Below are 27752 nucleotides of genomic sequence, written 5' to 3'. Positions count from 1 at the left end.
ATATGAAAGGCGGCACTGCCAGGATCACTTATATGGGGTTCTGCTGCACAGTTTATCTCATGGGTGCAAGGTGTATGCCGTGGGGACCTACCGGACCCATGTCTGTGTACACTGCAGTTAATGCAACAATTACAGATACACTACTGCACCCAGTACCCTACAGTATAAACCGCTTTGGATGCAGCTGGAATGTGACACAAATGATAAACAAAGATATAAGTATCATAATCTGGGAATTTCTAAACTATGGTAAAACATATACTTTGTGCCATGCATCTCATGCCACGGGATACGGTCGTTAGGTCGACCAAACTTAGGTCAACAGTCCACTGACATTGCTTTTAGGTCGATAGGCAATAGGTCAACATGGGCGTTAGGTCGACATGTACTAGGTCAACAGGTAAAAAGGTCGACATGAGTTTTTCTAATTTTTTTCCAATTTTGGGATTTTTTTCATACTTAACAATCCACGTGGACTACGATTGGAGTGGTAACCTGTGCCAAGTGAAGCAGTAGCGGACCTTGCCCAAAGCATGGCAAGCAAACACTGCATTAATTGGGGTTCCCCTTCACTTTACGGAGAAAACGACACCAAAAACAGTCAAAAAACTCATGTCGACATTTTTACATGTCGACATAGTACATGTCGACCGAACGGCCATTTCGACATATTGCATGTTGACCTAACATCACTGTCAACCTACAGTGGTCGACCTAAGTTGGGTCGACCCAATGACCCATACCCCATGCCACATGGTGCATAGAGGATAGGAGTATTAGGACTAGTGATGTGCACCGGAAATTTTTCGGGTTTTGTGTTTTGGTTTTGTGTTCGGTTCCGCGGCCGTGTTTTGGATTCGGACGCGTTTTGGCAAAACCTCACCGAAATTTTTTTGTCGGATTCGGGTGTGTTTTGGATTCGGGTGTTTAAAAAAAACAAAACCTCAAAAACAGCTTAAATCATAGAATTTGGGGGTCATTTTGATCCCAAAGTATTATTAACCTCAATAACCATAATTTCCACTAATTTTCAGTCTATTCTGAACACCTCACATCTCACAATATTATTTTTAGTCCTAAAATTTGCACCGAGGTCGCTGGATGGCTAAGCTAAGCGACCCAAGTGGCCGACACAAACACCTGGCCCATCTAGGAGTGGCACTGCAGTGTCAGACAGGATGGCCCTTCAAAAAAATTATCCCCAAACAGCACATGATGCAAAGAAAAAAAAGAGGTGCAATGAGGTAGCTGTGTGACTAAGCTAAGCGACCCAAGTGGCCGACACAAACACCTGGCCCATCTAGGAGTGGCACTGCAGTGTCAGACAGGATGGCAGATTTAAAAAATAGTCCCTAAACAGCACATAATGCAAAGAAAAAAAGAGGTGCAATGAGGTAGCTGTGTGACTAAGCTAAGCAACCCAAGTGGCCGGCGCAAACACCTGGCCCATCTAGGAGTGGCACTGCAGTGTCAGACAGGATGGCACTTCAAAAAATAGTCCACAAACAGCACATAATGCAAAGAAAAAAAGAGGCGCAATGAGGTAGCTGTGTGACTAAGCTAAGCGACCCAAGTGGCCGACACAAACACCTGGCCCATCTAGGAGTGGCACTGCAGTGTCACGCAGGATGGCACTTCAAAAAAATACTCCCCAAACAGCACATGATGCAAAGAAAAAAAGAGGCGCACCAAGGTCGCTGTGTGACTAAGCTAAGCGACACAAGTGGCCGACACAAACACCTGGCCCATCTTGGAGTGGCACTGCAGTGTCACGCAGGATGGCCCTTCAAAAAAATACTCCCCAAACAGCACATGATGCAAAGAAAAAAAGAGGCGCAATGAGGTAGCTGTGTGACTAAGATAAGCGACCCACGTGGCCATCACAAACATCTGGCCCATCTAGGAGTGGCACTGCAGTGTCACGCAGGATGGCCCTTCAAAAAAATACTCCCCAAACAGCACATGATGCAAAGAAAAATAAAAGAAAAAAGAGGTTGTATAAACAGGACATGCACACTTTAACGAACCCATCATTTCAGTGACAGGGTCTGCCACACGACTGTGACTGAAATGACTGGTTGGTTTGAGCACCCACCAAAAAAGAAGCAATCAATCTCTCCTTGCACAAACTGGCTCTACAGAGGCAAGATGTCCACCTCCTCCTCATCCTCCGATTCATCACCCCTTTCACTGTGTACATCCCCCTCCTCACAGATTATTAATTCGTCCCCATTGGAATCCACCATCTCAGGTCCCCGTGTACTTTCTGGAGGCAATTGCTGCTGGTGAATGTCTCCACGGAGGAATTGATTATAATTCATTTTAATGAACATCATCTTCTCCACATTTTCTGGAAGTAACCTCGTACGCCGATTGCTGACAAGGTGAGCGGCTGCACTAAACACTCTTTAGGAGTACACACTGGAGGGAGGGCAACTTAGGTAGAATAAAGCCAGTTTCTGCAAGGGCCTCCAAATTGCCTCTTTTTCCTGCCAGTATACGTACGGACTGTCTGACGTGCCTACTTGGATGTGGTCACTCATATAATCCTCCACCATTCTTTCAATGGTGAGAGAATCATATGCAGTGACAGTAGACGACATGTCAGTAATCGTTGCCAGGTCCTTCAGTCCGGACCAGATGTCAGCACTCGCTCCAGACTGCCCTGCATCGCCGCCAGCGGGTGGGCTCGGAATTCTTAGCCTTTTCCTCGCACCCCCAGTTGCAGGAGAATGTGAAGGAGGAGCTGTTGACGGGTCACGTTCCGCTTGACTTGACAATTTTCTCACCAGCAGGTCTTTGAACCCCTGCAGACTTGTGTCTGCCGGAAAGAGAGATACAACGTAGGTTTTAAATCTAGGATCGAGCACGGTGGCCAAAATGTAGTGCTCTGATTTCAACAGATTGACCACCCGTGAATCCTGGTTAAGCGAATGAAGGGCTCCATCCACAAGTCCCACATGCCTAGCGGAGTCGCTCTGTTTTAGCTCCTCCTTCAATGTCTCCAGCTTCCTCTGCAAAAGCCTGATTAGGGGAATGACCTGACTCAGGCTGGTAGTGTCTGAACTGACTTCACGTGTGGCAAGTTCAAAGGGTTGCAGAACCTTGCACAACGTTGAAATCATTCTCCACTGCGCTTGAGACAGGTGCATTCCACCTCCTTTGCCTATATCGTGGCCAGATGTATAGGCTTGAATGGCCTTTTGCTGCTCCTCCATCCTCTGAAGCATATAGAGGGTTGAATTCCACCTCGTTACCACCTCTTGCTTCAGATGATGGCAGGGCACGTTCAGGTGTTTTTGGTGGTGCTCCAGTCTTCTGTACGCGGTGCCTGAATGCCGAAAGTGGCCCACAATTCTTCGGGCCACCGACAGCATCTCTTGCACGCCCCTGTCGTTTTTTAAATAATTCTGCACAACCAAATTCAAGGTATGTGCAAAACATGGGACGTGCTGGAATTTGCCCAGATGTAATGCACGCACAATATTGCTGGCATTGTCCGATGTCACAAATCCCCAGGAGAGTCCAATTGGGGTAAGCCATTCTGCGATGATCTTCCTCAGTTGCCGTAAGAGGTTTTTAGCTGTGTGCGTATTCTGGAAAGCGGTGATACAAAGCGTAGCCTGCCTAGGAACGAGTTGGCGTTTGCGAGATGCTGCTACTGGTGCCGCCGCTGCTGTTCTAGCAGCGGGAGGCAATACATCTACCCAGTGGGCTGTCACAGTCATATAGTCCTGAGTCTGCCCTGCTCCACTTGTCCACATGTCCGTGGTTAAGTGGACATTGGGTACAACTGCATTTCTCTGACGTCCTAAGTGGATGCTGGGACTCCGTCAGGACCATGGGGAATAGCGGCTCCACTGTCGACGACGATGAGACTAATGTAACTTCCAATAGGGCCACACGTTACATGATTGAGGCAATGAAAAATGTGTTGCACATTTCTGATGTTACCCAAGGTACCACAAAAAAGGGTATTATGTTTGGTGAGAAAAAACTACCAGTGGTTTTTCCCCCATCTGAGGAATTAAATGAAGTGTGTGAAGAAGCGTGGGCTTCCCCCGATAAGAAACTGGTAATTTCTAAAAAGTTACTAATGGCATACCCTTTCCCGCCAGAGGATAGGTCACGTTGGGAAACATCCCCTAGGGTGGATAAAGCGCTCACACGCCTGTCAAAAAAGGTGGCACTACCGTCTCCGGATACGGCCGCCCTAAAGGAGCCTGCTGATAGGAAGCAGGAGGCTATCCTGAAGTCTGTATATACACACACAGGCATTATACTAAGACCAGCTATTGCTTCAGCATGGATGTGCAGTGCTGCAGCTGCGTGGTCAGATTCCCTGTCGGAAAATGTAGATACCCTTGACAGGGATACTGTATTGCTAACCATAGAGCATATTAAAGACGCTGTCTTATACATGAGAGATGCACAGAGGGATATTTGCCGGCTGGCATCTAAACTAAGTGCAATGTCCATTTCTGCCAGTAGAGGGTTATGGACTCGGCAGTGGACAGGGGATGCAGATTCTAAAAGGCACATGGAAGTTTTGCCTTATAAAGGTGAGGAGTTGTTTGGGGATGGTCTCTCGGACCTTGTTTCCACAGCGACAGCTGGGAAGTCAGCGTTTTTACCCCATGTTCCCTCACAGCCAAAGAAAGCACCTTATTATCAGGTACAGTCCTTTCGGCCCCAAAAAGGCAAGCGGGTTAAAGGCGCGTCCTTTCTGCCCAGAGGCAGAGGTAGAGGGAAAAAGCTGCAGCATACAGCCAGTTCCCAGGAACAAAAGTCCTCCCCCGCTTCCTCTAAGTCCACCGCATGACGCTGGGGCTCCACAGGCGGAGCCAGGTACGGTGGGGGCCCGTCTCAAAAACTTCAGCAATCAGTGGGCTCGCTCACAGGTGGATCCCTGGATTCTACAAGTGGTATCTCAGGGGTACAAGCTGGAATTCGAGACGTCTCCCCCTCGCCGTTTCCTCAAATCTGCCTTGCCAACAACTCCCTCAGACAGGGAGGCTGTGCTAGAGGCAATTCACAAGCTGTATTCCCAGCAGGTGATAGTCAAGGTGCCCCTCTTTCAACAAGGACGGGGTTATTATTCCACAATGTTTGTGGTACCGAAACCGGACGGTTCGGTGAGACCCATTTTAAATTTGAAATCCTTGAACACTTATATAAAAAAATTCAAGTTCAAGATGGAATCGCTCAGGGCGGTTATTTCAAGCCTGGACGAGGGGGATTACATGGTATCACTGGACATCAAGGATGCTTACCTGCATGTCCCCTTTTACCATCCTCACCAGGAGTACCTCAGATTTGTGGTACAGGATTGTCATTACCAATTCCAGACGTTGCCGTTTGGTCTGTCCACGGCACCGAGGGTGTTTACCAAGGTAATGGCCGAAATGATGATACTCCTTCGAAATAAGGAAGTTTTAATTATCCCGTACTTGGACGATCTCCTGATAAAGGCGAGGTCCAGGGAGCAGTTGTTGGTCGGGGTAGCACTATCTCGGGAGGTGCTACAACAGCACGGTTGGATTCTAAATATTCCAAAGTCACAGCTGGTCCCTACGACACGCCTACTGTTCCTGGGGATGGTTCTGGACACAGAACAGAAAAAAGTGTTTCTCCCGGAGGAGAAAGTCAGGGAGCTGTCATCTCTAGTCAGAGGCCTCCTAAAACCAAAACATGTGTCGGTGCATCACTGCACGCGAGTCCTGGGAAAAATGGTAGCTTCCTACGAAGGAATTCCATTCAGCAGGTTCCATGCAAGGACCTTTCACTGGGATCTGTTGGACAAGTGGTCCGGATTGCATCTTCAGATGCATCGGCTGATAACCCTGTCTCCAAGGATGGGCGGAAAATCACGTGTTAGCACTGTCAGCAGTGTTCATTCCGGGAGTGGACAACTGGGAAGCGGACTTCCTCAGCAGACACGACCTCCACCCGGGAGAGTGGGGACTTCATCCAGAAGTCTTCCAACTGATTGTAAACCGTTGGGAAAGGCCACAGGTGGACATGATGGCGTCCCGCCTAAACAAGAAGCTAGAAAGATATTGCGCCAGGTCGAGAGACCCTCAGGCGATAGCTGTGGACGCTCTAGTGACACCGTGGGTGTACCAGTCGGTTTATGTGTTCCCTCCTCTTCCTCTCATACCCAAGGTACTGAGGATAATAAGGAAAAGAGGAGTAAGAACTATACTCATTGTTCCGGATTGGCCAAGAAGAACTTGGTACCCGGAACTTCAAGAAATGATCTCAGAGGACCCATGGCCTCTGCCGCTCAGACAGGACCTGCTGCAGCAGGGGCCCTGTCTGTTCCAAGACTTACCGCGGCTGCGTTTGACTGCATGGCTGTTGAACGCCGGATCCTGAAGGAAAAGGGCATTCCGGAGGAAGTCATTCCTACGCTGATAAAAGCAAGGAAAGATGTGACCGCGAACCATTATCACCGCATATGGCGAAAATATGTTGCGTGGTGTGAGGCCAAGAAGGCCCCAACGGAAGAATTTCAGCTGGGCCGATTTCTGCACTTCCTACAGTCAGGGGTGACTATGGGCCTAAAATTGGGTTCCATTAAGGTCCAAATTTCGGCTCTGTCGATTTTCTTCCAGAAAGAACTGGCTTCCCTACCTGAAGTTCAGACTTTTGTTAAGGGAGTGCTGCATATTCAGCCCCCTTTTGTGCCTCCAGTGGCACCTTGGGATCTCAAAGTGGTGTTGGATTTCCTGAAATCACATTGGTTTGAGCCACTAAAAACCGTGGAATTAAAATATCTCACGTGGAAAGTGGTCATGCTGTTGGCCTTGGCTTCGGCCAGGCGTGTGTCAGAATTGGCGGCTTTGTCATGTAAAAGCCCTTATCTGATTTTCAATATGGATAGGGCAGAATTGAGGACTCGTCCCCAATTTCTCCCTAAGGTGGTATCACCTTTTCACTTGAACCAACCTATTGTGGTGCCTGCGGCTACTAAAGACTTGGAGGATTCCAAGTTGTTGGACGTAGTCAGGGCCCTGAAAATTTATGTTTCCAGGACTGCTAGTGTCAGGAAAACTGACTCGCTGTTTATCCTGTATGCACCCAACAAGCTGGGTGCTCCTGCTTCAAAGCAGACTATTGCCCGCTGGATCTGTAGTACGATTCAGCTTGCACATTCTGCGGCTGGACTGCCGCATCCTAGATCAGTAAAAGCCCATTCCACGAGGTAGGTGGGCTCTTCTTGGGCAGCTGCCCGAGGGGTCTCGGCTTTACAACTTTGCCGAGCAGCTACTTGGTCGGGGTCAAACACATTTGCTAAATTCTACAAGTTTGATACCCTGGCTGAGGAGGACCTAGAGTTTGCTCATTCGGTGCTGCAGAGTCATCCGCACTCTCCCGCCCGTTTGGGAGCTTTGGTATAATCCCCATGGTCCTGACGGAGTCCCAGCATCCACTTAGGACATCAGAGAAAATAAGATTTTACTCACCGGTAAATCTATTTCTCGTAGTCCGTAGTGGATGCTGGGCGCCCATCCCAAGTGCGGATTGTCTGCAATACTTGTATATAGTTATTGTTTAACTAAAGGGTTATTGTTGAGCCATCCGTTGAGAGGCTCAGTTATATTTCATACTGTTAACTGGGTATAGTATCACGAGTTATACGGTGTGATTGGTGTGGCTGGTATGAGTCTTACCCGGGATTCACAATCCTTCCTTATTGTGTCAGCTCTTCCGGGCACAATATCCTAACTGAGGTCTGGAGGAGGGTCATAGAGGGAGGAGCCAGTGCACACCAGGTAGTCCTAAAGCTTTCTTTAGTTGTGCCCAGTCTCCTGCGGAGCTGCTATTCCCCATGGTCCTGACGGAGTCCCAGCATCCACTACGGACTACGAGAAATAGATTTACCGGTGAGTAAAATTTTATTTTTTTAGGACACTGGTGAGTCTTTTTCTGAGGTCTGTGTACATTTTCGGTATCGCCTGCCTAGAGAAATGGAACCTAGATGGTATTTGGTACCGGTGACACAGTACCTCAATCAAGTCTATAGTTGGCTCTGAATTAACGATGGATACCGGAACCACGTTTCTCACCGCCCAGGCTGCTAAGGCCTCAGTTATCCGCTTTGCAGCAGGATGACTGCTGTGATATTTCATCTTCCTCGCAAAGGACTGTTGGACAGTCAATTGCTTGCTGGAAGTAGTACAAGTGGTCTTCCGACTTCCCCTCTGGGATGACGATCGACTCCCAGCAGCAACAACAACAGCAGCGCCAGCAGCAGCAGGCATTACACTCAAGGATGCATCGGAGGAATCCCAGGCAGGAGAGGACTCGTCAGACTTGCCAGTGACATGGCCTGCAGGACTATTGGCTTTCCTGGGTAAGGAGTTAATTGACACTGAGGGAGTTGGTGGTGTGGTTTGCAGGAGCTTGGTTACAAGAGGAAGGGATTTACTGGTCAGTGGACTGCTTCCGCTGTCGCCCAAAGTTTTTGAACTTGTCATTGACTTATGATGAATGCGGACCAGGTGACGTATAAGGGCGGATGTTCCTAGGTGGTTAACGTCCTTACCCCTACTTATTACAGCTTGACAAAGGCAACACACGGCTTGACACCTGTTGTCCGCATTTGTGTTGAAATAATTCCACACCGAAGAGCTGATTTTTTTTGTATTTTGACCAGGCATGTCAATGGCCATATTCCTCCCACGGACAACAGGGTCTCCCCGGGTGCCTGACTTAAACAAACCACCTCACCATCAGAATCCTCCTGGTCAATTTCCTCCCCAGCGCCAGCAACACCCATATCCTCATCCTGGTGTACTTCAACACTGACATCTTCAATTTGACTATCAGGAACTGGACTGCGGGTGCTCCTTCCAGTACTTGCAGGGGGCGTGCAAATGGTGGAAGGCGCAAGCTCTTCCCGTCCAGTGTTGGGAAGGTCAGGCATCGCAACCGACACAATTGGACTCTCCTTGGGGATTTGTGATTTCGAAGAACGCACAGTTCTTTGCTGTGCTTTTGCCAGCTTAAGTCTTTTCTTTTTTCTAGCGAGAGGATGAGTGCTTCCATCATTCATGTGAAGCTGAACCACTAGCCATGAACATAGGCCAGGGCCTCAGCCGTTCCTTGCCACTCCGTGTCGTAAATGGCATATTGGCAAGTTTACGCTTCTCCTTTAATTTTGATTTTTGGGTCATTTTACTGATTTTTTGTTTTTTGGATTTTACATGCTCTGTACTATGACATTAGGCATCTGCCTTGGCAGACGACGTTGATGGCATTTCATTGTCTCGGCCATGACTAGTGGCAGCAGCTTCAGCACGAGGTGGAAGTGGATCTTGATCTTTCCCTATTTTTTAACCACCACATTTTTGTTCTCCATATTTTAATGCGCACAACTAAAAGGCACCACAGGTATACAATGTAGATGGATGGATAGTATACTTATGGACGACGAGTGACGACACAGAGGTAGGTACAGCAGTGGCCTACCGTACTGCTATATACAGTATAATGGACCTGGTGGACACTGTCAGCAGACTGCTAAACTAGTACTACTAGTATAAAGAAAAAAAGCCACCACAGGTATACAATGTAGATGGATGGATAGTATACTTATGGACGATGAGTGACGACACAGAGGTAGGTACAGCAGTGGCCTACCGTACTGCTAAATACAGTATAATAAATGGACCTGGTGGACACTGTCAGCAAACTGCTAAATTAGTATAAAAAAAAAAAGCCACCACAGGTATACAATGTAGATGGATGGATAGTATACTTATGGACGACGAGTGACGACACAGAGGTAGGTACAGCAGTGGCCTACCGTACTGCTATATACAGTATAATAAATGGACCTGGTGGACACTGTCAGCAAACTGCTAAACTAGTATAAAGAAAAAAAGCCACCACAGGTATACAATGTAGATGGATGGATAGTATACTTATTATTATTAATGGATGACGAGTGACTGACGACACAGAGGTAGGTACAGCAGTGGCCTACCGTACTGCTATATACAGTATAATGGACCTGGTGGACACTGTCAGCAGACTGCTAAACTAGTACTACTAGTATAAAAAAAAGCCACCACAGGTATACAATGTAGATGGATGGTAGTATACTTATGGACGACGAGTGACGACACAGAGGTAGGTACAGCAGTGGCCTACCGTACTGCTATATACAGTTTAAGGGACCTGGTGGACACTGTCAGCAGACTGCTAAACTAGTACTACTAGTACAGGGCTGTTTCTAGCCAATTTGGCTCCCAGTGCGAAATTTAAAAATGCGCCCCCCCATGACATAAAAAAAACGTGTCCCCCACACCTAGATAAAAAAAAAAAATGTGTGCGCGCACCCGGCAAGGGGGCGTGGCCTCATCTAAATGGATGTGGCCTCGTCTGAAAAGACTACCTCACAATCCAGTTTTTGACCCTGTTCCAACCGATCACGACCTGAAAAAAATTCTACCATATTAAGCCCCACACAGTAATGCCCCCTGCACCATATTATGCCACACACCGCAATGCCCTTGATGCATTAAATCCCACACTACGGCAGGCAAGAGTCCCCATTTCACACATTATGGCAGGTGTCCCCATTTTACAGAGAGAGAGAGAGAATACTTACAGAGGCGATTACCGCTCTTCGGCTCGCCTCACCAGTCGCTCCTCGCGCCGGCCTTTCCCTCTTCCTAACTTGGATCCCCCTCTGTACTCCGCTCGGGGGGGGGGGGGTTTCGCGGAGTGACGGGGTTGCATTGTGACGTAACGACGCAACCGCGTCATTCCGTGAAACTCCGCCCCCCGAGCGGGTTACTCGGGGAGAAATAGGAGGGGGGAGCAGGGAGCCACAGTTAGTGCCGCGGCGGGCGCCCAGTGCGGTTGCACTGCTCGCCTGCCCCAAGAAACGGCCCTGTACTAGTATAAAGAAAAAAAGGCACCACAGGTATACAATGTAGATGGATGGATAGTATACTTATGGATGACGAGTGACGACACAGAGGTAGGTACAGCAGTGGCCTACCATACTGCTATATACAGTATAATAAATGGACCTGGTGGACACTGTCAGCAAACTGCTAAACTAGTATAAAGAAAAAAAGCCACCACAGGTATACAATGTAGATGGATGGATAGTATATTTATTATTATTAATGGATGACGAGTGACTGACGACACAGAGGTAGGTACAGCAGTGGCCTACCGTACTGCTATATACAGTATAATGGACCTGGTGGACACTGTCTGCAGACTGCTAAACTAGTACTACTAGTATAAAAAAAAAAGCCACCACAGGTATACAATGTAGATGGATGGATAGTATACTTATGGACGACGAGTGACGACACAGAGGTAGGTACAGCAGTGGCCTACCGTACTGCTATATACAGTATAATTGACCTGGTGGACACTGTCAGCAGACTGCTAAACTAGTATAAAAAAAAGCCACCACAGGAGTGTTTTTCAGGCAGACAAACGTATACTGGTGGTCACTGTCAGCAAACTGTGCATTGTACTCCTGCTATAGCTGCTCCCCAGTCCCCACAATTAAGCAGTGTGAGCACTCAGCACAGATATATCATGCAGCACACTGAGCACAGATATGGTATGGAGCATTTTTTTCAGGCAGAGAACGGATAAAAAAAAACTGGTGGTCACTATCAGCAAAACTCTGCACTCTACTCCGAGTCCTAACAGCTGCTCCCCAATCCTCCCCACAATTAGTAATAAAACAAGCAATCAACTGTCTCTTCTACAATTATAAACGGAGAGGACGTCAGCCACGTCCTCTCCCTATCAATCTCAATGCACGTGTGAAAATGGCGGCGGCGCGCGGCTGCTTATATAGAATCCGAATCTCGCGAGAATCCGACAGCGGGATGATGACGTTCGGGCGCGCTCGGGTTAACCGAGCCATACGGGAGAATCCGAGTATGGCTCGGACCCGTGTAAAAAGGGTGAAGTTCGGGGGGGTTCGGTTTCTCGGAAACCGAACCCGCTCATCACTGATTAGGACACATATGTACATAAGAGACCTGCCTAATTATTGCTGACCAGTTCAAAATAAATGTGCATTCAGTGGAACTTTGGGAACATTATTATATTTTTTAATGAATTTAATTGTTTACAAGGACACAATTTTATAATCAGCTATTTCCATACTACAGATTTTTATCCATCAATAAAATATTTAGTTTATGTGGTTTTCTTATTACCTAAATACCACTATTGAAATCCAGTTATTTTTAGTGCTGCTCCATTGACATCAGTTTTTTTCATTTATAAAGCCTTTTTATTGCCTATACAGGTTGAGTATCCCATATCCAAATATCCGATATACGGAATATTCCGAAATACGGACTTTTTTGAGTGAGAGTGAGATAGTGAATGCTTTGTTTTCTGATGGCTCAATGTACACAAACTTTGTTTAATACACAAAGTCATTAAAAATATTGTATTATATGACCTTCAGGCTGTGTGTATAAGGTGTATATGAAACATAAATGAATTGTGTGAATGTAGACACACTTTGTTTAATGCACAAAGTTATAAAAAATATTGGCTATAATGACCTTCAGGCTGTGAGTATAAGGTGTATATGAAACATAAATGCATTCTGTGCTTAGACTTAGGTACCATCACCATGATATCTCATTATGGTATGCAATTATTCCAAAATACGGAAAAATCCCATACCCAAAATACCTCTGGTCCCAAGCATTTTGGATAAGGGATACTCAACCTGTATTATGTTATGTATAATAGCAGCTTAATATCTAAAGTGCAATATTACACCTTATTCATATCACCACCTGGTGTACAAAAGGACTGTTTTATTCAATAGTTTCTCTTAGCAGTTCAGGTACAGTCCAGTAGTAGAGACCATTAAACTTTTAGTAACCTCTACTTACATAGCAACAACATACAGAAGTGTCCTTACACACTACATATGCAGGTGCACTAAACAGCCTCTCTAGGCATGCCAGGTCCTGTGTGAATCTAATAGCGCCGAGGGTCGTTTTGATCTCTTCTTTCCCAAAACTGCATCTTTGTCACAATGAGATGTGATAAAATTTACTGATGAATTTGATATGAGACACCTGTATATCTGTGTGTGACTGAGTCTGAATCAGTATACGAAGTGCTACAATGCACAGTCATGGCTTTTTTTCCATGCAAAGTTGCTCTGTATGCAGACTCAGTATTATACGGGACCTGATGGCTGACTGACGCCAGGTATCTTGCGACACAGGCAGTGCCGGATTTCTCACTAGGCACATGAGGCACGTGCCTACGGACTGCACCTGCTGAGGGCGGCATAGCAGTCTCCCCCCCCCCCCTTGCATTGGAGCAGTGGCACTGCAGTCCCCCCACCCCGAATCAGAGCAGCAGCTCGGCACAGCAGTCTTCCCCCCTGGTCCCCCAGCAACAGAGGAGTGGCACTGTAGTTCCCCCACACGCATCAGACCAGCAAAATGGCACAGCAACCTCCCCCCCTGCTGCCCCGCAACACAGGAGTGGCGCTGCAGTCCCCATCCCCCTCGCATCAGAGCAGCAGCGCAGCACAGCAGTCCCGTCCAGTGGCGCACCCAGGGGTGGTTTCCGAGTACCCAGAAACCCCCCTCCACTAAAAAAAAATATATATATATATTTTTTTTTTTTTAGCTGCATGAGTATTATTAATGACTGTCTATCGTCCTCTGCAGCCTGCTGTCTTCCTGGTGGCACTTGCAAGTGCAATAAAAGTTTACTTTATTTTAATTATAGTACATATATATCCATGTGCCTACATATATACACATGTATATACATACATACATACATATAAACACACACACACACATATGATATATATATATACATGTGTATATATATGTGTACTGTATGTGTGTGTGTATATATATATATTATATATATATATATGCATGTTTAATATGCTATGTATATGTGTATATGGGTTCACTACGATCTCCCGGCGGCCGGCCTCCCGGCGACCAGCATACCGGCGCCGGGAGGCCGGCCGCCGGCTTACCAACAGTGTGGCGAGCGCAAATGAGCCCCTTGCGGGCTCGCTGCGCTCGCCACGCTACGCGCGCCACACTATTCTATTCTCCCTCCAGGGGGGTCGTGGACCCCCACGAGGGAGAATAAGTGTCGGTATGCCGGCGGTCAGGCTCCCGGCGCCGGTATGCTGGTCGCCGGGAGCCCGACCGCCAGCATACTGAAGACCACCCGTGTATATGTATGTGTGTGTGTATGTATGTATATATATATATATATATATATATATGTGTGTGTAGATATATGTGTATGTATATATATATATATATATATATATATACACACACTAGTTTTACGGAACCAGCATATACTGGGTCACCTCAGTTCCAACCCCCGTGATTGGCTCCGCCCAGTTCTGGAACCCCCCCATGCAAATCCTGCGTTTGCCACTGCCGTCCCCCACCCGTGCTGCACCACAAACGTGGATCGGCACGGCAGTCATCGCCCCCCACCCCACATCAGAGCAGGTGCAGACAAAGCCAGATTAAGGGGGGGATACAGGGCATACTGTACCCCAGGCCCTCCTCTGTTAGGGGGCCCCCCGGCCAGAGCACACTGTCATCACTCCCTCTTATGTAGCAGCATAACCAGACAGCCAGAATGTGAGCAACAGCAGTGTCAGATTTCATGAACTATCGACGGAGCTTCCCAACCAGAGGAGAGATAGGAGGGTGGAGATAGTTGCAAGTGACACAGGGTGGGAACACTATGGTGTCTGTGTCCTGTGCAATTTATTATCTAAGGAGGGTCTAGACACACACACACACACACACACACACACACACACACACACACACACACACACACACACACACACACACACACACACACAGTCCTCCTGAGTCCTATCTCAGTGTATAAGTAGTACAGAGGCTGCTGCTATTTTTGCATGTGACAAGATAAATTATAGATTTTATTTTTCTATGTGTATTTTAAGGTTGTTTAAGTTGTCTCTTGTTCCACTACAAGAACATTTTATAAAATAGTTGTCTATCAATTAGGTGGCGCTATAAACAGTACACAGGCCTTATGAAACTATAAGTTTAAATCTAATATACACCATTGGCTAAATTTAATATACACAATCCATACATCCCAACATGAACCATTCCAGGAGGGACAAAATGCTTTCTACCTGGACTTACTTCTTAAGTTATGACTGCAATCACTTGTGTGGAAACATCTTTATTATCAATGAAATAGTTTAACACAGGTAACTACAATCATATATTAAGAGGGAAGTCCTTGAAAGAGCACTTTGTCCCTCTTGGAATGGGTCATTTTGGGTGGTATGAACAATACTATATACACCCCCCCTCTCCCTTCCACTGGGCCCCCCCTGTCTAAAGTGCCTTGGGCACCCCCAAGGCTTAATCTGGCACTGGATGCGGATGGACAAGCAGGTCAGGAAGAAAGGAGGTGAGTATTTAAGCCCTGTAAACGGGGGTGAGAACAGCTAATTTAGCAGCAGGTTAGGTATATGATGACACATATGTATTATATTATGCAACTTTGTACAGAGAATGTTTATGGTGCACCTTTAAAGCCATACAAACATACAAGTACAGTATATAAAGTATATACAAACCTTACAAAATTGTGCCCAGGATGAAATGGTATAAATAAAAGAAACTGACTGTGCTGTCTAGAATGATGTTTTAGCCCTGCTGTCCTCCCTATTAAAGAGGATCCCCCTCTGTGGATAAACTAAAGTGATAATTTATAGTGATGCCGACGCTGGGCTAGTGGCATTATGGGGTAGTGTGACAATTCACAATCAGAGCTGCTGGGCCGAATTCTCTACCTTCCACTCAAAAAGCTCCAGAGGCACCAGATTCCTCTCTGGCACAGTTCAGCACTGCGCAAAGACCCCTAGAATCGTGGGGCCCTTAGCTGCTACCCAGTGTGCTCATACGTAAAAATTGCCCTACATGATTGGGATTAGTATAAAGGGCAAAATTTACTAAGGGGCAATTTGTTGGTTTTGTGGCAGTTTGGCTGCTCAAATAATTATTTAAAGATATTTAATAGCTATTGAACAGCTTTTCATAAAAAAAAAAAACACGTTTATTGTAATACATAGATACTGTATAATGATAATGAGTTAATAAAAATACATCATTGAGATATTATACCATGTCAACGGTACATGAATTTAAATGCTCAAATCTAAGAATAGCACAAAGCCTAGTCTCCTAGTTCCTGGTAATTGCATAGAAGCTGGCATGTACTGTATTAAGATTAGTCATTGTAATTAATCAATGTGAAGCCATATATGAATATGTATGTGACACAAGGATGCATGGAATGGTAGGTCCATGCTGTTCTTTTTCGAAATAATCCTCACAGTTGATGTAGGGCTGATGGTGGTATCCACAGGTAACTATTAGATGCAGGAAAGTCTGGTCCAAGGTCCCAGAATTGAGGAGTCTGGCAAGATGTTTGTCAGTCACATTACACCACACAGTAGTACCCCTTATACACACCAGGTAGAGCCCCTTATACACATTACGCCAGGTAGAGCCCCTTATACACATTATGCCAGTACTATAGAGCTCTTTTTATGCAGTTAATGCCAGGTAAAGCCCCTTACACATGCAGGGCCAGGCAGAGCTCCTTAAACACATTGGGTCAGGCAGAGCCCCTTACACAAGTTATGCCAGGCAGAGCCCCTTATACACATTGCACCAGGCAGAGCCCCTTACACACATTGCGCCAGGTAGAGACTCTTATACACACTGTATCAGGTATCATAGTAACATAGGGGGTAATTCCAAGTTGATCGCAGCAGGAAATTTGTTAGCAGTTGGGCAAAACCATGTGCATTGCAGGGGGTGCAGATATAACATGTTCAGAGAGATATAGATTTGGGTGGGGTGAGTTCAATCTGCAATCTAAATTGCAGTATAAAAATAAAGCAGCAAGTATTTACCCTGCACAGAAACAAAATAACCCACCCAAATCTAACTCTCTCTGCAAATGTTAGATCTGCCCCCCCTGCAGTGCACATGGTTTTGCCCAATTGCTAAAAAATTTCCTGCTGCGATCAACTTGGAATTACCCCCATAGTAACATAGTTAATGAGGTTGAAAAGAGGCAAAATGCCCATTGGGTTTAACCTGTATTTGTATCAAGCTGAGCACATTATAATGCATCAGCCGAAGCAATGGTATCATACCAATTGACAACTATATTTCGTACCACTCCCAGATACTTAATGTCAATATATTAAATGCTATAGCCTTGGATACTTTTTTCTGCTAGAAAGCTGTCCAATCTGTTTTTAAATGCATTTACAGACTCCGTCATTATTACCTTCTCCGGCAGGGAGTTCTAAATCCTTATTGCCCTTACGGTGAAGAACCCTTTCCTACATTTTGTACGGAATTTTCTTTCCTCTAGCCTCAGTGAGTGTCCACGTGTCCTATACAGAGTTCTATTAATAAACAACTCCCCTGCTAACTCCTTGTAATGACCCTTTACATATCTGAAGATATTAATAATGTCTCCTCTTAGACGCCTCTTTTCTAGTGTATACATATTTAACCTAGTGAGCCTTTCTTCGTACTCCAGTGACTCTTATACACATTGTGCCAGGTAGAGTCACTTGTAAAAATTGAGCCAGGTAAATCCCCATATATACATTGTGCCAGATAGAGCCCCTTATACAGATTGTGCCGGGTAGAGCCACATATACACATTCCTCCAGGTAGAGCCATTTAGGAGAGAGTGTGAGTGAGTGAGTGAGTGAGTGAGTGAGAGAGAAAGCGTTAGAATGTGTTACTCACCATCTCTCCAGACTCGACAGGTCCCCCGGCTCTAGACAAAGAAAGCTGCCTCATCTTCTTTGATCTGTCACCGGAGTCAAGCAGCCGCATCCTCTCTACAGTGATGCGGGGAGCGGGAGGTGAAAACCAGACCAGCGCAGTGCAGTCAGTTGGCGTTCAGGCAGGCACCCTCGAGGCTAACTGAAGCTGCACCATGAGGCCACATCGCCCCGGGCTGTAGCCCTGCCCACCCGCACCTAGAACCGCCACTGGTTGTCCCAGTCTTAGAGGTTTGACATGTTTTTGCTGTGCTTTGCTCAGCTCCAAACAGAATGCATGCAGTACCCAATATTCATCATCCAGGAAGAAGAGGACTATTATACATTACTGTAGATAAGGTTACTTTATTTCACTATACAGATGTAGCCATGCTCATCCTTGCTGTAGTTGCATATTAGTAGTGGTATAAGGGGGTTATTCAGAGTTGGGGTATGTGCAAACTCAAATCTAAATTGCAGTGTAGAAATTATGCAGCCAGTATTTACCAAGCACATAAACAATATGACCCACCAAAATTTAAATCTCTCTGCACATGTTACAACTGCCCCACTTGCAGTACAACATGGTTTTGTCCAATTGCCAAACTTTTTTTGGTTTGCTGACAACTCGGGATAACCACCTGAATCTGTAAGTAGAAAGATTGGTAGTTCAAGCGATTCTTCACCTACATCTCTAGTACACTTTGAATAGTGTTTCATTGCTTCTGCAATATGAATATTTAAAAAAAAGACAGAAACCAACACCTCACAGAACGGCTTATTTGTGACTGGCGTCTCACACCATATGGCTTATAGCCACTAAGTGTATAAGCAGTGGTGTCACTAAGGGTGTGCAGGCTGCACTCGGGTGTCACCCTCGGATGGGGTGACACCAAAATGCTGGCTCCTCTGCAGTGGCCAAAGTGGGTACTGCAGTGTGACTTTCTCCTGCAGCACTTGGCTCATGTCACAGAGGTGAGAGCCGACAGTGCAGGCACTAGTTTCCGGCGGCAGCCCAACATTTCTGGTGTGCGGGGAAAGATACGGGTGTGCACTGGTTGTCACCAGACTTGTTGATGCCTCTGTGTATAATGACACATCTATAGGATAAAATCTCATATCAAGTATGTTTGACAAAATGTAGTCAGCAATTTGAAGATCTTGCACACCCTTGTGTGTCTACCAAGGAAATAGAGACATTGATCTACTAGGCCACCATACTTTGCAGAATCGCTTGCTATCATCATATCCTCATTCAGCTTCTCTAAAGGCTTATTGAGTATTTTAATTAGAATTATGACTGGACTGGCAATGTCAAAACTCACTTTCATTGTTACTTTTTCAAAGGTTTTTCCATTGAAATGCAATAAGATAAAAATTTCCCACCTCTCCCTATATCATGATTAGATCTGTAGCTCTTGAAGGCTTGCTGAATTTCTACACAATGTTGGCTCCATCATCTATGATACATTCAGAGGAGAGTTTTAGTGGAGTGAGCTATTTGAATATAACATTATGAAGTTTATGCAACAAGTTTACACCAGTTGTGAAGCCAGCAATATATAAAGTATCTTGCCTGTGAATGAGTTGGTGTTGCATGCTACAGTGCTGACAGAATGAGGATGATGCTGCCAGTGGTGCTGCTGCTGAGAGTGATACACCAATGCAGTAGACTGTCACGGTCATGTGGGCTGGGATGTAATAAAGTCCGAGTTTGGTGGCAGTGCGGGATGCCGGCCGAACTCGAACTTTTTTTTTAAAGGGACTATAATTTACAAGGCATGGTTTATTAATGATTGCTCCTTTAAAAAAAAACATCCTACTTCGGTCGGCATCCTGCATGGTTGCCGAACTCAGACTTCAGTACATCCCGCCTGTAGTCTTTTGTTTGAATGGTGCTGCTTGTTCACATATCCATAGTTGGATAGTCAATACAATATAGCTGAATCTTGTTGTGTTTATTGTACATACTGGATGCTGATCAAGTGACAACATGGCAGTCATGACTCTGGTTCTCCTTGTGAGATAAAAATGTACCACCAATAGCATTTGCCCTAGTTCCCAGAGATTATTCTTGAGAATAATAAATTGCATTACAGGGGTCAGATTGTATTTTATCCAATGATACAGGACTACTTAATACTCGTCCTGAGGAGGCATAGGATAAGGGTGTTGATGGTAAGTTTGGATGAGGAATTCTACCATACTGATTTTAGCTGTTAATGGACTGTTTGTTGCACATGATTTCACTTTTTGGGATGATCCTCTAGCATGATTACACTGCAAATGACGTATTAATAAGGAGGTGCCTAGATGGTTAAATTCTTACCTTGGTTTACAAAGGTTACAGTTGGCTTGACAAACATTGTCTGGGTTGGGGTAGAAATACAGTACTTCCACATCTGAGTGGTGGATTTTTTGGTCTTCTGGAGAGGAATAACAACAATGTGCTTATAATAGGAGTGTGCAGGGACCACTGGTGCCTGCCTTATGTGAGACATTCGTCAAGATTATTATCTTTTTCAAGTACAACACATTCATCATCATCATCATCATTTTCCTCATCGTCAGATACACAATTATCGCCATCATCCTGTTGCAGGTTTACATCAAATTTTCCAAATTTACATAAATTTTCCTCAGTACTACTCAGCCTCACATTTTAAAATTATTTAGAAATAGTGAGGTTGCTGTTCAGAACTAATATGTATGTCTGTTTAAAGGTGACATCACTCACCCTACTGGTAATACACTCAAGGGGTTTATTCATGAAGCAGTGAAAAGTGTGGAGAAGTGAGCCAGTGGAGAAATTGCCGATGGCAACCAGTCAGTGTTGAGGTAACTTTTATAAAATGCATTTTATAAAATTATACGTAGCAGCTTATTGGTTGCCATGGGCAACTTCAACACTGGCTCACTTCTTCACACTTTTCACTGCTTTATGAATAGACCCCTCAGGGTAAGAAGCTAGTGTTTGGGAAGTTGCAGGAGATGAATGGCTGTATTGGCCTCTCCTTTTGACTTTTGTAGCACCATGTTAAGCAAAATTGGCCATAGACTCGGCCCTTCTTTACTGCTATGGGTGGTTTATGGAATGTTAGCTATATTCCTTTTTTTGGCTGACTCCCTACATTAATCATCAATGACATATCCACTGCCAGTCAAATCACTAATCTTATGTTTTAGTTGACATTGAGCAAGATATGTGAAAATCATATTTTGGTTACACCAATGCCAGACACTCAGTGGGGAGCTCCATGTAATTACAAATGAAAGGTAGTAGTCACCGATTGGAGGTCAGTAATCGCAAAATGGCATAAATGCTGAATGTCCTCTTGATGTATTTAAAAATCATGTATTTCCAGATATAGGGCAGATGTATACTGTATACCGAATAACGGATAATGTAATTTGGATGATCAATCTGACAGTAAGATATCTCATCCTCTGCTGGCACAGTATAAATGGAGGTCTGTGATGTCATGTTATTGATCACTCCAGTAATGCCATTCTCTGTGTGATATCACTCCAAAGACTCACAATTTCAAAGTGCTGTCTGTAATTAAATGAAGACTGTGCTCATAAACCAGGGCTGTAGGAGGATATTAAACCACAGAGTCTCTAACCGGGAGTCAAAAGCAGAGGAGGATGATTTTTTGCAAAAAGTTCCAGTGTCTGTAATGAAGCAGTTGTGAAGAAATCAGAGATACTCCTAACTAACCTCTACTTTGACCGAAGACTATCACAAGTGAGTCTGCCTTCATATTACTGTATAAAGGAGACAAATAGAAGAAATCAATTTTAATACAAAAAAAGTAATACGTTGGATTATCAATTCAATTGTCACCACATGCACCACATTTATTAACTCAGGTTTTCTTTTTTCCACTGTTTTAATTCTAATTTCTGAAGTTAGCAAGTTTTTATTTTTATCCATGTTAATTAATCTGTAAAATGCTAGGAAATATTTCTGTATGATATTTGTGATGATCTAATCTTTAATCACATAACATCTTCTTTCTCAGGGTCTCCAGTGAACCCCAGCACATACTTTGCTCAATCAGTTTCCAATGTTATTTGCTCCATCGTCTATGGAAGTCGTTTTGATTATAAGGACAAGAGACTCTTGGCTATAACTGCCAGCATCAATAATAACTTCCATATCATGAGCAGCACATGGGGGACGGTGGGTAGACACAGATTTGGATATTTGTATTTACAAAGCCTAATATTAAGAGTGTGTACACATACAAAAAAAATACCTTGTGTCTTTGGGTCTTCAGGTCCCCCAGCAAAAAGGAAGGGTTCCTTTTACCATAAGACCACAAGGCTTTGAGACTTCTTAACGCCCTGATCACTGAAACCAAGAAATCCCTTAAAAGGCAAACGTCTTCAGACTCACATTTGCCACAGGTCTAAGGTGTTCCACTTTGTTCTCAAGCTGGTTGAAACGGTACTCAGGGACCAACTCTTGAGCTACTGTACCACAAAAATAGAAAGCATGTGAACAGTTAAAGAAGGTAGGATCCATGTACAGAAGCCACAACAACTTGTCCTACACTTAGAGAACAAAATCCAACAACGTGTTTACCCACTGCAAAATATGGGGATTTGGGTTCAAAGGACCTTGGACTTTCTAATGCCCAAGATAGTATTTCTATTTCACCTGCAGTATCTGAATCATTACAGGTTAATAAGAAGTAAAGATACAGATTACAAACATTCTTAATCAAAAGCCCAAGAAATTAGTTACTGTATGTACTTTCTATCTGCACATGTAAAGAAAAGTGTCACACAATAACATTTACATTAGGGAGCATTCTTCAGGCCCTTTTCAAAAGGACATCTGGTCTTTGCCCAAATTACTTGCCTCCGATAAAGCCAATTGAGTTCAAGTATCATTTGTAACAAGCATTAGGTGGGGCCCATTATTTTGTGCTCTGCCACGACTTTCAAAAGGGTCAAAAGCTTTAGATTTCTTCCGTATGAGATTTTCCAAAGACAGCACACATACAGAGTTGCATATTAAGATCAGAGCATTATAATATCAAGAATGCAAGATACATTAGTAAAATAAAATTATTAAACTTTAAAACTTATCCTCAGGTTTAAATGGGTTTGGTGTATTAATTGACAGTGACTATTGTGTGTTGACATTTATAATGTTAATATGAAAATTACTACATGGTGATAATGTTGACAGACATGATTTCAACATTCAGAATATTAACACTGATGAAATGTCTACATGGTCATAATGGCAACAATCCAGTTCTGAGGTATCCCTAACCTTAATCCCTAACATTATGAGGGTCACTCAGGTCCAGTTGCTGCTCTATCCTGCACCACAAAATACCAATTATTGGCACTCTGGGGGTGGAGAAGGTGAAGGAACAGGCTCCATTTGTGAAATGGAGGTGTGTCACTGCCGTCTAGGGGGAGAGAACAGGTCAGGGATCTCCATGGTTATATGGATATTTCCTGGCCTCTGCAACGACCAGTTTGTGCTTCTCCATGGGTTCTGCAATCTGCCCGATTATAAGTCAGTGGTCAAATGCTGTGTCCTACTACTGCAACAGGAGGCGTCTTCTAATAAAAGATGCCTCCTGCTGCATTACCACACAGCACTATCACTGCTACCTCCAAGGAAGCAGCAGTGATAACAACTCCAACCACATCTGAATTAGGCCCTATAACCCCTAAAACTAAGTCTAACTCATACCCAAACACTAATGTCTGTAGATATGTATGTACTATTTGTGGTATTCACAAGTTAGATAATAGTACATACCAGCATAGACCATATGAAGTGGGTCACGCATTGAGACATAATCAGAAGTTTAGGTTTATTGTGACAATGAACAGCCATACTCACAGTAATCGCAGTATATGCAGGCATACAACACATGATAAAATGAAGGGACTCCCCGAAGCTGAGTACTACACATCTGTGTAATAATGTGGTGTTCACCACAGTGGCAAGATGGCGCCACACATGCACAGTAGCACTGTAGACGGCCATCTTCATAAAGGGGCAGAATGCCTCAAGAAAGGCAAAGTGGAGATAACGCAAGAGCGAACTCCATTTCCAACAATGTCAGCATTTTCACTGAAACGGCATGTGTTATGTTGACATTTTGTCCAAGTCAACATTTTCTAGATGTCGACATTTTAACCATGAAGACATTCTGGTGTCGATATTATGAATGTCAACATGGTGAACATCAACATGCTGCATACTGGTTTGAATTGTATTCTACATGTGTCAGCATCAGACAGGCTCAGCTTTTCAATTAATGTTTTATAAAATATAATATAAACAACCTAAAACAAATTTGACATGTACTGTATAACACTATAATTAAACAGTATAATATACAGTATATTAGTTTTAGACATGGTATTTTTTATTTCAGTAACAATCACATGATGTACTGTTAAGAATCAGGGTGGTCATCTTCTCAGACAATGTTTCTTTCAGCAGTCTTGGCAATGGCAACAGAGTATCATGTCTATTTGATAGCACAATATATTAATATACATAAATATACTACTCTATACAATATACTGTAGCTTAGTAATAAGGTCTAGTAAACATTCTGGTATATACTAAATAGAAGACTATGAAGTGAAGATTACTACAGATGGAGAAATCCTTTAAAGTCAATGAATAAGACTATAAAATATATATATATATGTATTTTATTTCTTCCCAGCTATACAACATGTTTCCAGACATCATGGATTATCTTCCAGGTCCACACAGGAAAATAAAGAAGAACTTTCAAGATATTTATGAAATCACAGCAGAAATGATCAAGTATCATGAGAAAACACTGGATCCGAACAATCCTCGTGATTATATTGACTGCTTCCTCACCAAGATGAAGGAGGTAAAAATAAACATTTGCTAAAATTATAGATTTGTACAGACCTCCATGTTTTTATTTTAAACCACCATCATGTTTTGGTTTTGGATATCTTTAAAAATTAATAAAACTGCTAAAATAATGCAATTTGAACATGTTTTTGTTCTTACAGTATTATTAACATCAATAACATTTATTTCCAGTCAATTTTGGCCAACTTACAGCTCTTAATTTGTTTTCACCTACAGTATATTGACCAAAGAATGCAGTGATCTGGCTGATTAAACTAAGATACAGAGCAGTGGCACAAAAACATGTCTGTTTAAAATAATATTCAATAGCACATCTGTAAAACACAGTGGCACAGCAATGGCATACAAGATAGCAAGTTTCTAAATGTTATGACCCTGATAAAATGTTTTCATTTAATAAGAACTAGTAAATAGTAAAATCGAAGTAGAAAATATAATATTAACATCACACTTCTGGAAGCGGCAAATAACATGACTCGGGCCAATACAAATGTTTGGAAGTAGAGCGCTAAGGGTCTAATTCAGAGCTGATCGCAACAGCAAATTTGTTAGCAGTTGGGCAAAACCATGTGCACTGCAGGGGAGGCAGATCTAACATGTGCAGAAAGAGTTAGATTTGGGTGAGGTGTGTTCAAACTGAAATCTAAATTGCAGTGTAAAAATAAAGCAGCCAGTATTTACCCTGCACAGAAACAAAATAACCCACCCAAATGTAACTCTCTCTGCACATGTTACATCTGCCCCCAACCCCCTGCTGTGCACATGGTTTTGCTCTAAGTATTTAGTGGAAGGTAAAGCCTTGATAAGAGGGAAAAGTACATTAGAAACATGGGAAATAAAAACTATATATTAAAAAAAAAATCCAGATGTGGGTTTACAAACACTCTGGGGTATATGCAATTAGCGGCGAATCGCGGCAATTATTCGGCCGTTTTTTAATTCGACACAATTTGGCCCGCTGACGAAAAACGGACGATTTGATGGATTTTGATCCGATTTTAAAAAAACACGAAAAAACAAAAAAAATGGCGTGGGGTCCCCCCTCCAAAGCATAACCAGCCTCGGGCTCTTCGAGCCGGTCCTGGTTCTAAAAATCAGGGGGAAAAATGGACAGGGGATCCCCTGTATTTTTAAAACCAGCACCGGGCTCTGCGCCTGGTGCTGGTGCAAAAAATACGGGGGACAAAAAGAGTAGGGGTCCCCCATATTTTTAACACCAGCATCGGGCTCCACTAGCTGGACAGATAATGCCACAGCCGGGGGTCACTTTTATACAGCGCCCTGCGGCCGTGGCATTAAATATCTAACTAGTCACCCCTGGCCGGGGTACGCTGGGGGAGTGCGGACCCCTTCAATCAAGGGGTCCCCCCCAGCCACCCAAGGGTCAGGGGTGAAGCCCGAGGCTGTCCCCCCCCCCCCCCATCCAAGGGCGGCGGATGGGGGGCTGATAGCCTTGAGAAAATGACAAGAATATTGTTTTTTCCAGTAGTACTAAAAGTCCCAGCAAGCCTCCCCCGCAAGCTGGTACTTGGAGAACCACAAGTACCAGCATGCGGGAGAAAAACGGGCCCGCTGGTACCTGTAGTACTACTGGAAAAAAAATACCCAAATAAAAACAGGAGACACACACCGTGAGAGTAAAAGTTTATTTCACACATGTCGACACACACATACTTACCTATGTTGACACGCCGACTGGCACGTCTCGTCTCCGACGATCCGGGGTACCTGTGAAAAAAATTATACTCACCTCAATCCAGTGTCCAGAGATAAATCCTCGTACTTGGCAAAAAAACAAAACGAACACCCGGACCAGCGGACTGAAAGGGGTCCCATGTTTACACATGGGACCCCTTTCCTCGAATGCCGGGACCCCATGTGACTCCTGTCACAGAGGTCCCTTCAGCCAATCAGGAAGCGCTACTTCGTGGCGCTCACCTGATTGGCTGTATGCGCGTCTGAGCTCAGACAGCGCATCGCACAGCTCCCTCCATTGCTTTCAATGGTGGGAACTTTGCCATCAGCGGTGGGGTTACCAGCGGTCAGCCGCTGACCGCGGGTGGCCTCACCGCCTTCCGCAAAGTTCCCACCATTGAATATATTGGAGAGGCTTTGCGATGCACTGTTTGACAGCTCAGACGCGCAGCCAATCAGCACAGTGCAAGGACGTTGCACTCGCTGATTGGCTTAAGAGACCTTTCTGTGACAGCAATCACGGGGGGGGGGGGGGGTCTCTGCATTCGGGGAAAGTGGTCCCATGTGTAAACATGGGACCCCTTTCAGTCCGCTGGTCCGGGTGTTTGTTTTGTTTTTTTTGCCAAGTACGAGGATTTATCTCTGGACACTGGATTGAGGTGAGTATAATTTTATTCACAGGTACCCCGGATCGTTGGATCAGGAGACGTGGCAGTCGACGGTTCAACATAGGTAAGTATGTGTGTGTCGGCAGGTGTGAAATGAAGTTTTACTCTCAAGGTGTGTGTCTCCTGTTTTATTTGGTTTTTTTTTCCCCAGTAGTACTACAGGTACCAGCGGGCCCGTTTTTCTCCTGCATGCTGGTACTTGTGGTTCTCCAAGTACCAGCTAGCAGGGGAGGCTTGCTGGGACTTGTAGTACTAATGGAAAAAAACAATATTCTTGACATTTTCTCAAGGCTTTCGGCCCCCCATCCGCAGCCCTTGGATGGGGGGGACAGCCTCGGGCATCACCCCTGGCCCTTGGGTGGCTGGGGGGAAGACCCCTTGATTGAAGGGGTCCCCACTCCCCCAGGGTACCCCGGCCAGGGGTGACTAGTTGGATATTTAATGCCACGGCCGCAGGGCGCTGTATAAAAGTGACCCCCGGCTGTGGCATTATCTGTCCAGCTAGTGGAGCCCGATGCTGGTGTAAAAAATATGGGGGACCCCTACTCTTTTTGTCCCCCGTATTTTTTGCACCAGGCGCAGAGCCCGGTGCTGGTTTTAAAAATACGGGGGATCCCCTGTCCATTTT

The 27752-nt window shown here is 44.6% G+C and overlaps 1 protein-coding gene across 8 annotated transcripts in view; it reads left to right on the top strand.

Moving 5' to 3' along the window:
* Positions 1-27752, top strand: part of LOC134949257 (cytochrome P450 2F3-like) — a 266609-nt gene that overhangs the window by 203192 nt on the left and 35665 nt on the right. For all 8 annotated transcript variants that reach the window (XM_063937738.1, XM_063937740.1, XM_063937744.1 and 5 more), the window contains 2 exons: positions 21886-22046; positions 24577-24753. In XM_063937738.1, coding sequence (XP_063793808.1) covers positions 21886-22046; positions 24577-24753 — 338 coding nt within the window. The remainder of the gene's footprint in view (positions 1-21885; positions 22047-24576; positions 24754-27752) is intronic.

Source organism: Pseudophryne corroboree, chromosome 8, assembly GCF_028390025.1.
Source record: "Pseudophryne corroboree isolate aPseCor3 chromosome 8, aPseCor3.hap2, whole genome shotgun sequence".
NCBI lineage: Eukaryota > Metazoa > Chordata > Amphibia > Anura > Myobatrachidae > Pseudophryne > Pseudophryne corroboree.
The sequence above is the reverse complement of the archived record's forward strand: the minus strand, read 5'-3'. Positions and strand labels throughout refer to the sequence as shown.